The 15000-nt window shown below is 37.8% G+C and overlaps 13 protein-coding genes and 1 non-coding gene across 14 annotated transcripts in view, besides 2 other annotated features; 1 reads left to right on the forward strand and 13 right to left on the reverse strand. All coding sequences in view use genetic code 11, as the record gives it.

Annotated features, from left to right (window-relative positions):
- Positions 1-292, reverse strand: part of rpoA (RNA polymerase alpha subunit) — a 1035-nt gene extending 743 nt beyond the window's left edge. Inside the window, exon 1 of the mRNA in view lies at positions 1-292. This exon is cut by the window's left edge and continues 743 nt beyond it. Coding sequence (YP_009235014.1) covers positions 1-292 — 292 coding nt within the window.
- Positions 1-5529: part of a sequence feature (large single copy region; LSC) that runs on past the window's edge.
- Positions 358-774, reverse strand: rps11 (ribosomal protein S11). Its single transcript has one exon. The coding sequence runs from the start codon at positions 772-774 to the stop codon at positions 358-360; it is 417 nt and encodes a 138-aa protein (YP_009235015.1).
- On the reverse strand, positions 880-993 carry rpl36 (ribosomal protein L36). Its single transcript has one exon. It carries the CDS (start codon positions 991-993, stop codon positions 880-882), a length of 114 nt encoding a protein of 37 aa, YP_009235016.1.
- On the reverse strand, positions 1105-1338 carry infA (translation initiation factor 1). The gene has a single exon. It carries the CDS (start codon positions 1336-1338, stop codon positions 1105-1107), a length of 234 nt encoding a protein of 77 aa, YP_009235017.1.
- Positions 1462-1860, reverse strand: rps8 (ribosomal protein S8). Its single transcript has one exon. The coding sequence runs from the start codon at positions 1858-1860 to the stop codon at positions 1462-1464; it is 399 nt and encodes a 132-aa protein (YP_009235018.1).
- Positions 2042-2410, reverse strand: rpl14 (ribosomal protein L14). The gene has a single exon. The coding sequence runs from the start codon at positions 2408-2410 to the stop codon at positions 2042-2044; it is 369 nt and encodes a 122-aa protein (YP_009235019.1).
- rpl16 (ribosomal protein L16) lies at positions 2545-3953 on the reverse strand. The gene is made up of 2 exons: positions 3945-3953; positions 2545-2943 (listed from the first exon to the last, which is right to left on the reverse strand). The coding sequence occupies exons 1-2, from the start codon at positions 3951-3953 to the stop codon at positions 2545-2547; spliced, it is 408 nt and encodes a 135-aa protein (YP_009235020.1).
- On the reverse strand, positions 4109-4765 carry rps3 (ribosomal protein S3). Its single transcript has one exon. The coding sequence runs from the start codon at positions 4763-4765 to the stop codon at positions 4109-4111; it is 657 nt and encodes a 218-aa protein (YP_009235021.1).
- On the reverse strand, positions 4750-5265 carry rpl22 (ribosomal protein L22). The gene has a single exon. It carries the CDS (start codon positions 5263-5265, stop codon positions 4750-4752), a length of 516 nt encoding a protein of 171 aa, YP_009235022.1.
- On the reverse strand, positions 5325-5603 carry rps19 (ribosomal protein S19). The gene has a single exon. The coding sequence runs from the start codon at positions 5601-5603 to the stop codon at positions 5325-5327; it is 279 nt and encodes a 92-aa protein (YP_009235023.1).
- Positions 5530-15000: part of an inverted repeat (inverted repeat B; IRB) that runs on past the window's edge.
- rpl2 (ribosomal protein L2) lies at positions 5668-7154 on the reverse strand. The gene is given in 2 exon segments: positions 5668-6101; positions 6761-7154. Coding segments are annotated over 2 exon segments (828 nt in total).
- On the reverse strand, positions 7174-7452 carry rpl23 (ribosomal protein L23). Its single transcript has one exon. It carries the CDS (start codon positions 7450-7452, stop codon positions 7174-7176), a length of 279 nt encoding a protein of 92 aa, YP_009235025.1.
- Positions 7618-7691, reverse strand: trnI-CAU. Its single transcript has one exon. It is a non-coding gene; the product is annotated as a tRNA-Ile (tRNA).
- Positions 7760-14629, forward strand: ycf2. Its single transcript has one exon. The coding sequence runs from the start codon at positions 7760-7762 to the stop codon at positions 14627-14629; it is 6870 nt and encodes a 2289-aa protein (YP_009235026.1).

Genomic DNA, 15000 nt, shown 5'->3' on the forward strand with positions numbered 1-15000 from the left:
TTCTTAATACAATTTCTTTCAAATTCATTAAAATTTCATGTACGGATTCTTCAATACCTACTATAGTAGAATACTCATGTGGTATTTTGTCAGATTTTGCACGTGTGATACATGTTCCTTCTATTTCTCCAAGCAAAGCCCTTCGCATCGCGATGCCTATTGTATCGGCTTGACCCTTCAGAAGCGGAGACAAAATAAAACGGCCATAATAAAGACGCTTACTGTCTGCTCTAGATTCAACACACTTCCATTGTAGTGTCCGAGTAGATACTGCTACTTCCTCTCGAAGCATAGTAATTTTTTTTGATCAGATTATTGAATCATTTTTTTCTCTTGAAATCAGTTCCATTCTTTTTTCTACACACGTCTTTTTTTAGGAGGTCTACATCCATTATGTGGCATAGGGGTTACATCCCGTACGAAACTTAATAGTATACCACTTCTACGAATGGCTCGTAATGCTGCATCTCTTCCGAGACCAGGACCTTTTATCATGACTTCTGCTCGTTGCATACCCTGATCGACTACTGTACGAATAGCGTTTCCTGCTGCGGTTTGGGCAGCAAACGGTGTCCCTCTTCTTGTGCCCCTGAATCCACAAGTACCGGCGGAGGACCAAGAAACCACCCGACCCCGTACATCTGTAACCGTTACAATGGTATTGTTGAAACTTGCTTGAACATGAATAACTCCTTTTGGTATTCTACGTCCAGTCTTACGTGAACTAATACGTCCATTCCTACGTGAACCAACTCTTGGTATAGGTTTTGCCATCTTTTATCATCTCATCAATATGAGTCAGAGATATACGGATATATCCATTTCAGGTTAAAACAGATCCTTCATTTTATTTGTACATTGGGTCCTTTTTTCGAAGGATTATCCTTGTCTCTGTTTATGTCTCGGGTTGGAACAAATTACTATAATTCGTCCCCGTCGGCGAATCAGTCGACATTTTTCACAAATTTTACGAACAGAGGCTCTTATTTTCATATTTGTAATTCCTTATCTTAATTCCGAATCTACTCCTTGGAAGAAAATAAGTCTCTTGGAATTTTTAACCTCGAGTTGTATCCCCACAAAAATAATGTCGAAAAAAAACACCTAATCGTTCGAATCTTTATTGCGGAGTCTATAAATTATACGTCCCCTTGTTGAATCATAACGACTTACTTCGATTTTGACTTTATCTCCTGGTAGTATCCGTATAAAACTACGTCGGATCCTTCCTGAAACATAACCTAGAATCAGATCTTCATTATCTAAGCGAACCCGGAACATGCCATTGGGAAGTGATTCAGTAATTAAACCTTCATGAATCCATTTTTGTTCTTTCATTTCAGGTAACCCCCTTGAAGTATCAACTAATGGAGGAGGAGTGATATTAGGCAACCAGTCCTTCCTCTTTTTCTTTTTTTCACAATATAGGAAGTTACCAATTCAATTCAGATATCAGAAAGATCACCATATATAACACAAAATTTCTCCTCCGATTCCTTCTAGCCGAGCTTCTCGGTCTGTCATTATACCTCGAGAAGTAGAAAGAATAACAATACCCATTCCTCCTAAAATCCTAGGAATTCGTTGAGAGTTGGAATAGATTCGTAGACCAGGCCGGCTGATACGTTTTAAAATAGTTCTATATGGCCCTTTCCTATTCCTTCTATGTCGAAGGGTTAAAACCAAGAAATTTTTGTTGCTTTCTCGATGTTTTCTCACGTTTTCGATAAAGCCTTCTCGTAGAAGTATTTTCACAATGTTTTCGGTAATATTAGTAGATGCTATTCGAACCGTTCCTTTTTTATCCATGTCAGCATTTCGTATAGAAGTTATTATGTCAGCAATTGTGTCCCTACCCATGATGAACTATAATTATTGGTGCCTCCGAGTTTTAATATAATCAACATGCTCGTTTTTTTTATTAATTATAAAGTTAAGGGATATACGTGATACATAATCTACTAAATTAATTTAATCCATTCCCAAGACCCTACTCTATCATATCACGGGCTTGTCTATTAGTCTTTATTCTATATAGTATTTATAATACCTCAGGAGCTAATGAGACTATTTTAGTAAAATTCAACTGTCTCAATTCCCGAGCGATCGCACCAAAAACCCGAGTTCCTTTTGGATTTCCTTCTTGATCAATGACAACTGCGGCATTGTCATCATATCGTATTATCATACCGTTGTCACGTTTAAGTTCTTTACATGTACGTACAATTACAGCTCTGATCACCTCTGATCTTTCTAGAGGCATATTGGGCACTGCTTCTTTGATTACAGCAACAATAACGTCACCAATATGAGCATATCGACGATTACTCGCTCCTATGATTCGAATACACATCAATTTTCGAGCCCCACTGTTGTCCGCTACATTTAAAAGGGTTTGAGGTTGAATCATATCATTATTTTTTATCGTTTCTTTCAATGCAAAGAAAGGGCAAAAGAAGAAAGAAATATTTTTTGTCCAGAAAAAAAGGCCTGCGGTTTTTTGTTTTTTTATCACAAAGACTCCTTTCCTTTGGTTGCACATCCCTATTCTGCAATAAGGAATTGAGTTCGTATAGGCATTTTGGACGCAGCGATTGAAATAGCTTCTCTGGCTACAATTTCTGATACTCCACCCATTTCATAAAGTATTCGACCCGGTTTAACGACAGATACCCAATATTCGGGAGATCCCTTTCCCGAGCCCATACGCGTTTCCGTAGGTCTTAATGTAACAGGTTTGTCTGGAAATATACGTACCCATATTTTTCCACCACGACGCGCATATCGTGTCATTGCTCGTCGCCCTGCTTCTATTTGTCTAGATGTGATCCAGGCGGGTTCAAGTGCCTGAAGAGCATATCTACCGAAACTAATATGATTGCCTCGGTAGGATATTCCCTTCATTCTTCCTCTATGTTGTTTACGGAATTTGGTTCTTTTGGGGTTATAGTTGATGGTTGTTTGTTATTCTCAATTCCATCTCTACTGCAGAACCGGACATGAGAGTTTCTTCTCATCCAGCTCCTCGCGAATGAAATGATTCCATAATATTACGAATATGTATTGAATTTATAATAGACTGAATCATAGGATTTTTTGAGATCTAATCTGTCACGTAAAAATTTATATATCTTGGGTTTTATCTACAACTGGAAATATACCTCTAGAATATAGAATTTTTTTACGAATCTTTATTTTGACCTTTATTGAATCCAAAAAACTTAGCAATTCAATAAGGCCTTCGCGGGCGAATATTGACTCTTTCAATATCTGTTTAATTCGTAGGGTCAGTCCTTGACCTCTCAGAAAAAAATGAATAGGTTCCTGGTTCTTTCCGCCATCCCACCTAATGAATCATTAGGATTCGTTTTCAATGGAATCTTCTGCAGTCATAGGTTCCGTCGTTCCCATCACTTCTTGGTTAATGGCTAGGCCTGAACTCTGCAACGGAGCTCCAAATTCAATTTGTTGTTTCTGAGTCAATCTACTCAGTCTTTATTGACTCGAAGCTCTCTTTTATTTGTATTTATTTTTCCTATGAACCGGATTCATTTAATGATTAATTATGATTATGGCCGAATCCATATTGATGCTTTATTACACTGCCTTTGTATGAGATTATTCATAGACCATACATATTGGAATCATATATCGTTGATATTCTCCTTCTCTCTTTCTCTCCCCCTTCCATTTATCCACATCCTTTTTTTATTTCATATCACAATCCATGATCAGATTGGTTTTTCTTTTATGTATATGTAATATTAAAAAGATTTCAGTTGCTACAACGATATGATCAATAGATCATATAGTGACTGTTTCTTTGGATCCCGATAATACGAAGCAATGAGCTGGTTATTAGTTACATAGTTCTTAGTTCAGACTAGGGGACCGTCCTTTCCTTTTTTAATCTAATCTAAACTAAAAAAACCAACGAGTCACACACTAAGCATAGCAATTATACCAAAGGGTCAATCTAATTTTTATTTAACCCTATAGAATTAAAAGATTTGAAATTGATCATTTTAGATTAAAGGGAAAAATAATGAAAGGTTTTGTTTTTTTTTGGTCCTGTGCTAGATAGAAAAGTCAAAGAAGAAATCTTTGATTATTTCTCGTCTGCAAATATCCAAATTTTTATGCCTAATACCCCATAAATAGTCCGAACTGTATACGAACAATAATCAATTTTAGCTCGAATGGTTTGTAGGGGAACCCTACCTTCTCTGATCCATTCGACACGTGCTATTTCTTTTCCGTCAATACGTCCTGCAATTTGTACTTGAATTCCTTTTGTATCTGCTTGCTCAGTTAATTCAATAGCTTTTTTCATTGCCTTTCGAAATGAAACTCTATTTTTTAATTGCCCAGCTATAAATTCCGCAAGAATATTAGGGTCTCCATAGGGTTTTGCAATTCGTGTAATAGCAATGTTGAGTTTTCGGTTCACAGAATTAAAACCTTTTTGTACATTGATCTGTAATTCTTCAATTCCTCTCGGTTTACCCTCTATTAACCATTTTGGAAATCCCATATAGATTATGACTTGGACCAGGTCGATTCTTTTTTTAATCTCTATACGCGCAATTCCCTCTACACCCGAAGATATTCTCATATTTTTTTGTACATAATTCTTGATACAATCCCGTATTTTTTGATCTTCCTGTAGACCCTCAGAATAACTTTTTGGTTGTGCAAACCAAAGGGAATGGTGCTTTTGGGTTGTACCAAGTCTAAAACCAAGTGGATTTATTTTTTGTCCCATACACCCTCGCTTTCTTCGCTTTCTTCATTAGCCCATTTTAGTCTTTCGTGCTCTACCATACATAGATACCTCTCTCTAACATCCGTATATTTATCTATATATACATATCCAGTTTTTCTTAACCATATGAAATAGTCTTGATCTTTAGATATATCTTTCAATACAATAGTTATATGACAGGTGGGTCTTTTGATCGGATAACTACGTCCTCGAGCTCGAGGCTTTAACTTTTTCACGATAGTACCCTCGTTGACTTCGGCTTGACTAATGATTAAATCTGTTTCCTTGAAACCCATATTGTGACTAGCATTTGCTGCTGCCGAATAAACCAATTTAAAAATGGGATAACATGCTCGATAAGGCATGAGTTCTAGTATCATAAGTGTTTCCTCGTAGGAACGCCCACGAATCTGATCGATCACTCTTCGTGCTTTGTGAGCAGACATACATATATGTTGACCTAAAGCGGATACTTCCACATCTGGGTCCCTCTTTATCATAAGGTTAACCTCCCACCAATGAACGACGAGCACCCATATTCACTTTATTATTATTAACATTAACGACGAGATTTATTATCGCTTCTCGCATGTCCCCGGAAATTTAGAGTAGGTGCAAATTCTCCCAATTTGTGACCCACCATACGATCTGTTATATAAATAGGCAGATGGTCTTTTCCATTATGAATAGCAATTGTATGGCCGATCATTGTGGGTATAATGGTAGATGCCCGGGACCAAGTTACTATTATTTCTTTTTCTCCTCTTATGTTGAGCTTTTCAATTTTTCCTAATAAATGATTAGCAACAAAAGGATTTTTTTTTAGTGAACGTGTCACAGCTAATTACTCCTATCTTTTTTTCTTTTGTAAAGACGAAGAAACATATTCTCGATTTTCTCTCCTATTTAGTACGTCGACGAAGAATCAAACTATCACTATATTTATTCCTTTTTCTACTTCTTCTTCCAAGCGCAGGATAACCCCAAGGGGTTGTGGGTTGTTTTCTACCAATTGGGGCCCTTCCTTCACCACCCCCATGGGGATGGTCTACAGGGTTCATAACTACCCCTCTTACTACAGGACGCTTACCTAGCCAACGCTTAGATCCGGCTCTACCCAAACTTTTCTGGTTCACCCCAACATTACCCACTTGCCCGACTGTTGCTGAGCAGTTTTTGGATATCAAACGGACCTCCCCAGACGGTAATTTTAATGTGGCCGATTTACCCTCTTTTGCAATCAGTTTCGCTACAGCACCTGCTGCTCTAGCTAATTGTCCACCCTTTCCAAGTGTGATTTCTATGTTATGTATGGCCGTGCCTAAGGGCATATCGGTTGAAGTAGATTCTTCTTTTTGATCAATCAAAACCCCTTCCCAAACTGTACAAGCTTCTTCCAAAGCATACGGCTTTCTGGATGTATATAATGATATCTAGACAGATGGATCTTATATGAATCGTATGATGAAGTACCACATGAGTGGATATATAGGAATCCAAATCTGCCGAATCACTCATGTTATGATCTTCTACATCCTAGGTCTCCCCGTTCCATCATCTGGCTTATGTTCTTCATGTAGCATTCAGACCGAATGACTCTATGAAATTACGTCGATACTTCCACATATTACGGGTAACGTAGGAGACATCTCTATTTTTCCCCGGGGGTAGAATTACCACTGCTTAGCTTTCAATTCGCCTCTGACCATCAAATGAAATGTGAATAACCCGTCCTCCTCTCTTTGAAACAAGGGGCGCTTCCGGTTCTGTCGGTGCTTCAAACAATTTTGTCTTCTCCATATTACCATATCTCTAGAGTCAATAATTTTATATGAGGAACTACTGAACTCAATCACTTGCTGCCGTTACTCTTCAGTTTTCTGTTGAGGTCTATCCCGTAGAGGTACTCAAATTGGATCAGTGATTGATTTCTAGGTTTCGTCGTAAACCTAATTGGTTACTTCCAATTACGTAAATCAATGGTTCAAACCGCACTCAAAGGTAGGGCATTTCCCATTGAGATAGGAACTTCTGTACCAGAAACAATGGTATCTCCAATTATAGCCCCTCTGGGATGTAAAATATATCTCTTCTCACCATCCCCATAGTGTATGAGACAAATGTATGCATTTCGGTTGGGGTCGTATTCTATGGTTACGATTCTACCAGATATGTCTTTTTCATTTCGTCGAAAATCTATTTTACGGTATAGACGCTTATGACCTCCCCCTCTATGCCTTGCGGTAATGATGCCTCTGGCATTACGACCTTTACCACAATGACGCTGCTGTCCAGAGATCAAATTATTTCGTGAATTGGATTTCACTTGACTGTCTACGGCCCCATTGCGTGTGCTCGGAGTAGAAGTTTTGTATAAATGTATCGCCGTGTTATTAAGTATTTTTTTTTTAAGTTCTTTTCTTTCTAAGAGGTGGAATAGAATAACCCGGTTGAAGCGTAATGATCATACGTTTGTAATGCATTGTATGTCCCATAGGTCCCATTCTTCTACCCTTTCCCGGGAGTCGATGACTATTCATAGCTATTACCTTGACACCAAAGAAGAGTTCGACCCAATGCTTTATTTCTGTCCTAGTTGATCCTGATTCGACATTAGAAGTATATTGATTGTTCCCCAATAACCGAATACTTTTGTCTGTAAATACTGCATATTTGATTCCATCCATAAATCCATTTTCTTCCCTATGAGTTCCAGTATTGATAAGAATTCTAGTTCTTACTGTTCATATGTTATGGTATGAATATACCATACCAATTCGTTATGTATGGATGATGAGATTCCATTGATACAGAGCCAATTCCAATAGACTTATTGAACGTTCCCATTGGCGTGCATCCAGCAGGAATTGAACCTACGAATTTGCCAATTATGAGTTGGGCGCTTTAACCATTCAGCCATGGATGCTTAACAGGGATCATCGTACATCGTGAATAACCAAATTCCAATTGAAATGAAATCTTTAGGAGGAATCAATGAAACAGGAATCAATGAAACGACATCAATTCAAATCCTGGATCTTCGAATTGAGAGAGATATTGAGAGAGATCAAGAATTCTCACTATTTCTTAGATTCATGGACCAAATTCGATTCAGTGGGATCTTTCACTCACATTTTTTTCCACCAAGAACGTTTTATGAAACTCTTTGACCCCCGAATTTGGAGTATCCTCCTTTCACGCGATTCACAGGGTTCAACAAGCAATCGATATTTCACGATCAAAGGTGTAGTACTGCTTGTAGTAGCGGTCCTTATATATCGTATTAACAATCGAAATATGGTCGAAAGAAAAAATCTCTATTTGATGGGGCTTCTTCCTATACCTATGAATTCCATTGGACCCAGAAATGATACATCGGAAGAATCTTTTTGGTCTTCCAATATTAATAGGTTGATTGTTTCGCTCCTCTATCTTCCAAAAGGGAAAAAGATCTCTGAGAGTTGTTTCATGGATCCGAAAGAGAGTACTTGGGTTCTCCCAATAACGAAAAAGTGTATAATGCCTGACTCTAACTGGGGTTCGCGGTGGTGGAGGAACCGGATCGGAAAAAGGTGGAATTCTAGTTGTAAGATATCTAAGGAAACCGTAGCTGGAATTGAGATCTCATTTAAAGAGAAAGATATCAAATATCTGGAGTTTCTTTTTGTATCCTATACGGATGATTCGATCCGCAAGGACCATGATTGGGAATTGTTTGATCGTCTTTCTCTGAGAAAGAAGCGAAACATAATCAACTTGAATTCGGGACAGCTATTCGAAATCTTAGTGAAACACTGGATTTGTTATCTCATGTCTGCTTTTCGTGAAAAAAGACCAATTGAAGTGGAGGGTTTCTTCAAACAACAAGGAGCTGAGTCAACTATTCAATCAAATGAGATTGAACATGTTTCCCATCTCTTCTCGAGAAACAAGTGGGGTATTTCTTTGCAAAATTGTGCTCAATTTCATATGTGGCAATTCCGCCAAGATATCTTCATTAGTTGGGGAAAGAATCTGCACGAGTCGGATTTTTTGAGGAACGTATCGAGAGAGAGTTGGATTTGGTTAGACAATGTGTGGTTGGTAAGCAAGGATCGGTTTTTTAGCAAGGTACGGAATGTATCGTCAAATATTCAATATGATTCCACAAGATCTATTTTCGTTCAAGTAACGAATTCTAGCCAATTGAAAGGATCTTCTGATCAATCCAGAGACCCTTTCGATTCGATTAGTAATGAGGATTCGGAATATCACACATTGATCAATCAAAGAGAGATTCAACAACAAAAAGAAAGATCGATTCTTTGGGATCCTTCCTTTCTTCAAACGGAACGAACAGAGAGAAAATCAGACCGATTCCAGAAATGCCTTTCTGGATATTCCTCAATGTCCCGGCTATTCACGGAACGTGAGAAGCAGATGAATAATCATCTGCTTCCGGAAGAAATCGAAGCAATTCTTGGGAATTCTACAAAATCAATTCGTTCCTTTTTCTCTGACAGATGGTCAGAACTTCATCTGGGTTCGAATCCTACTGAGAGGTCCACTAGAGATCATAAATTGTTGAAGAAAGAACAAGATGTTTCTTTTGTCCCTTCCAGACGATCGGAAAATAAAGAAATGGTTGATATATTCAAGATAATTACGTATTTACAAAATACCGTCTCAATTCATCCTATTTCATCAGATCCGGGATGTGATATGGTTCCGAAGGATGAACCGGATATGGACAGTTCCAATAAAATTTCATTCTTGAACCAAAATCCATTTTTTTCTTTATTTCATCTATTCCATGACCGAAACAGGGGGGGGTACACGTTACACCGCGATTTTGAATCAGAAGAGAGATTTCAAGAAATGGCAGATCTATTCACTCTATCAATAACCGAGCCAGATCTGGTGTATCATAAGGGATTTTCCTTTTCTATTGATTCCTACGGGTTGGATAAAAAAAAATTATTGAATGAGGTATTCAACTCCAGGGATGAATCGAAAAAGAAATCTTTCTTGGTTCTACCTCCTATTTTTGATGAAGAGAATGAATCTTTTTATCGAAGGATCAGAAAAAAATCGGTCCGGATCTCCTGCGGGAATGACTTGGAAGATCCAAAACCAAAAAGAGTGGTATTTGCTAGCAACAACATAATGGAGGCAGTCAATCAATATAGATTGATCCGAAATCTGATTAAAATCCAATATATCACCTATGGGTACATAAGAAATGTATCGAATCGATTCTTTTATGGAATTCAAAGGGATCAAATAGGAAATGATACGCTGAATCATAGAACTATAATGAAATATACGATCAACCAACATTTATCGAATTTGAAAAAGAGTCAGAAGAAATGGTTCGATCCTCTTATTTCTCGAACCGAGAGATCCATGAATCGGGATCCTAATGCATATAGATACAAATGGCCCAACGGGAGCAAGAATTTCCAGGAACATTTGGAACATTTCGTTTCTGAGCAGAGGAGCCGTTTTCAAGTAGTGTTCGGTCAATTACGTATTAATCAATATTCGATTGATTGGTCCGAGGTTATCGACAAACAAGATTTGTCCAAGTCACTTCTCTTTTTGTCCAAGTCACTTCTCTTTTTGTCCAAGTCACTTCTCTTTTTGTCCAAGTCACTTCTCTTTTTGTCTAAGTCACTTCCTTTTTTCTTTGTGAGTATCGGGAATATCCCCATTCATAGGTCCGAGATCCACATCTATGAATTGAAAGGGCCGAATGATCAACTCTGCAATCAGTTGTTAGAATCAATAGGTGTTCAAATCGTTCATTTGAATAAATTGAAACCCTTCTTATTGGATAATCGTGATACTTCCCAAAAATCGAAATTCTTGATCAATGGAGGAACAATATCACCGTTTTTATTCAATAAGATACCAAAGTGGATGATTGACTCATTTCATACTAGAAATAATTGCAGGAAAGACTTTGATAACACCGATTCCTATTTCTCAATGATATCCCACGATCGAGACAATTGGCTGAATCCCGTGAAACCATTTCATAGAAGTTCATTGATCTCTTCTTTTTATAAAGCAAATCGACTTCGATTCTTGAATAATCCACATCACTTCTGGTTCGATTGTAACAAAAGATTCCCTTTTTATGTGGAAAAGGCCCGTATCAATAATTATGATCTTACGTATGGACAATTCCTCAATATCTTGTTCATTCGCAACAACATTTTTTCTTTGTGCGTCGGTCCAAAAAAACATGTTTTTTTGGAGAGAGATACTATTTCATCAATCGAGTCACAGGTGTCTAACATATTCATACCTAACGATTTTCCACAAAGTGGTGACGAAAGGTATAACTTGTACAAATCTTTCCATTTTCCAATTCGATTCGATCCATTCGTTCGTAGAGCTATTTACTCGATCCCAGACATTTCTGGAACACCTCTAACAGAGGGACAAATAGTCAATTTTGAAAGAACTTATTGTCAACCTCTTTCAGATATGAATCTCTCTGATTCAGAAGGGAAGAACTTGCATCAGTATCTCAATTTCAATTCAAACATGGGTTTGATTCACACTCCATGTTCTGATAAATATTTACCATCCGAAAAGAGGAAAAAACGGAGTCTTTGTCTAAAGAAATGCGTTGAGAAATGGCAGATGTATAGAACCCTTCAACGAGATAGTGCTTTTTCAAATCTCTCAAAATGGAATCTGTTACAAACATATATGCCATGGTTCCTTACTTCGGCAGGGTGCAAATATCTAAATTTCACCCTTTTAGATACTTTTTCAGACCTATTGCCGATACTAAGTAGCAGTCAAAAATTTGTATCTGTTTTTCATGATATTATGCATGGATCAGATACATCATGGCCAATTCCTCAGAAAAAATTGTGGGCGATTCTTCCACAATGGAATCCGATAAGTGAGATTTCGAGTAAGTGTTTACATAATCTTCTTCTGTCCGAAGAAATGATTCATCGAAATAATGAGTCACCCGTTCCATTGATATGGATACATCTGAGATCACCAAATGCTCGGGAGTTCCTCTATTCAATCCTTTTGCTTCTTCTTGTTGCTGGATATCTCGTTCGTACACATCTTCTCTTTGTTTCCCGGGCCTCTAGTGAGTTACAGACAGAGTTCGAAAAGATCAAATCTTTGATGATTCCATCATACATGATTGAGTTGCGAAAACTTCTGGATAGGTATCCTACATCTGAACTGAACTCTTTCTGGTTAAAGAATCTCTTTCTAGTTGCTCTGGAACAATTAGGAGATTCTCTAGAAGAAATACGGGGTTCTGCTTCTGGTGGCAACATGCTATTGGGTGGTGGTCCCACTTATGGGGTCAAATCAATACGTTCTAAGAAGAAATATTTGAATATCAATCTCATCGATATCATAAGTATCATACCAAATCCCATCAATCGAATCACTTTTTCGAGAAATACGAGATATCTAAGTCGTACAAGTAAAGAGATCTATTCATTGATAAGAAAAAGAAAAAACGTGAACGTTGATTGGATTGATGATAAAATAGAATCCTGGGTCGCGAACAGTGATTCGATTGATGATGAAGAAAGAGAATTCTTGGTTCAGTTCTCCACCTTAACGACAAAAAAAAGGATTGATCAAATTCTATTGAGTCTGACTCATAGTGATCATTTATCAAAGAATGACTCTGGTTATCAAATGGTTGAACAACCGGGATCAATTTACTTACGATACTTAGTTGACATTCATAAAAAAAATCTAATGAATTATGAGTTCAATAGATCCTGTTTAGCAGAAAGACGGATATTCCTTGCTCATTATCAGACAATCACTTATTCACAAACCTCGTGTGGGGCTAATAGTTTTCATTTCCCATCTCATGGAAAACCCTTTTCTCTCCGCTTAGCCCTATCCCCGTCTAGGGGTATTTTAGTGATAGGTTCTATAGGAACTGGACGATCCTATTTGGTCAAATACCTAGCGACAAACTCTTATGTTCCTTTCATTACGGTATTTCCGAACAAGTTCCTGGATGACAAGCCTAAAGGTTATCTTATTGATGATATTGATGGTAGTGACAATATCGAGATTGATGCTAGTGACGATATCGATGATGACCTTGATACAGAGCTGCTAACTATGACGAATGCGCTAACTATGTATATGACGCCGAAAAAAGACCGATTTGATATCACCCTTCAATTCGAATTAGCAAAAGCAATGTCTCCTTGCATAATATGGATTCCAAACATTCATGATCTGTATGTGAATGAGTCGAATTACTTATCCCTCGGTCTATTAGTGAACTATCTCTCCAGGGATTGTGAAAGATGCTCCACTAGAAATATCCTTGTTATTGCTTCGACTCATATTCCCCAAAAAGTGGATCCCGCTCTAATAGCTCCGAATAAATTAAATACATGCATTAAGATACGGAGGCTTCTTATTCCACAACAACGAAAGCACTTTTTCACTCTTTCATATACTAGGGGATTTCACTTGGAAAATAAAATGTTCCATACTAATGGATTCGGGGCCATAACCATGGGCTCCAATGCACGAGATCTTGTAGCACTTACCAATGAGGCCCTATCCATTAGTATTACACAGAAGAAATCCATTCTAGACACTAATACAATTAGATCCGCTCTTCATAGACAAACTTGGGATTTGCGATCCCAGGTAAGATCGGTTCAGGATCATGGGATCCTTTTCTATCAGATAGGAAGGGCTGTGGCACAAAATATACTTCTAAGTAATTGCCCCATAGATCCTATATCTATCTATATGAAGAAGAAATCATGTAAGGAAGGGGATTCTTTTTTGTACAAATGGTACTTCGAGCTTGGAACGAGCATGAAGAAATTAACGATACTTCTTTATCTTTTGAGTTGTTCTGCCGGATCGGTCGCTCAAGATCTTTGGTCTCTACCCGGACCCGATGAAAAAAATTGGATCACTTCTTATGGATTCGTTGAGAATGATTCTGATCTAGTTCATGGCCTATTAGAAGTAGAAGGCGCTCTGGTGGGATCCTCACGGACAGAAAAAGATTGCAGTCAGTTTGATAATGATCGAGTGACATTGCTTCTTCGGTCCGAACCAAGAAATCTCTTAGATATGATGCAAAATGGATCTTGTTCTTTTGTTGATCAGAGATTTCTATATGAAAAAAACGAGTCGGAGTTTGAAGAAGGAGCCCTCGACCCGCAACAGATAGAGGAGGATTTATTCAATCACATAGTTTGGGCTCCTAGAATATGGCGCCCTTGTGGCAATCTATTTGATTGTATCGAAAGGTCCAATGAATTGGGATTTCCCTATTGGGCCAGGTCATTTCGGGGCAAGCGTATCATTTATCATAAAGAGGATGAGCTTCAAGAGAATGATTCGGAGTTCTTGCAGAGTGGAACCATGCAGTACCAGACACGAGATAGATCCTCCAAAGAACAAGGTTTTTTTCGAATAAGCCAATACATTTGGGACCCTGCAGATCCATTCTTTTTCCTATTCAAAGATCAGCCCTTTGTCTCTGTGTTTTCACGTCGAGAATTCTTTGCAGATCAAGAGATGTCAAAGGGGCTTCTTACTTCCCAAACAAAGCCTCCTACATCTATATATAAACGCTGGTTCATCAAGAATACGCAAGAAAAGCACTTCGAATTGTTGATTCATCGCCAGAGATGGCTTAGAACCAATAGTTTATTCTCTAATGGATCTTTCCGTTCTAATACTCCATCCGAGAGTTATCAGTATTTATCAAATCTGTTCCTATCTAATGGAACGCTATTGGATCAAATGACAAAGAAATTGTTGAGAAAGAGGTGGCTTTTCCCGGATGAAATGAAACATTTGATTCATGTAAGAGGAGAAAGATTTCCCATTCCTTAGCCGGAAAGATATGTGGCCATGAAAGAGGGATTAAGTGGAACAGAATTGACCGGGTGGTAGAGTCGTGGAAAGACTTGTTTCTTCCATATTTTTGACCTTAGCTTTAGCTACATGGAACAATATGCTACTGCTGAAAGATAGAAGAATTGAAATCTTAGATCAAAACACTATGTATGAATGGTATGAACTGCCTAAACAAGAATTGTTGAACGGCGAACAACCAGAGCCTATTACTCACTACATCAAAAAATTTCCATTAATTAAACATGTAAATCCATTAATTAAACATGTAAATCCATTGGAAAATAAAAAATACGCATGTCCGATGAAATGGTTCTTGCTATCTGCTCCAATAATGAATCATTTCATTG

Source organism: Papaver somniferum, chloroplast (genome assembly GCF_003573695.1).
Source record: "Papaver somniferum chloroplast, complete genome".
NCBI classification, from domain to species: domain Eukaryota; kingdom Viridiplantae; phylum Streptophyta; class Magnoliopsida; order Ranunculales; family Papaveraceae; genus Papaver; species Papaver somniferum.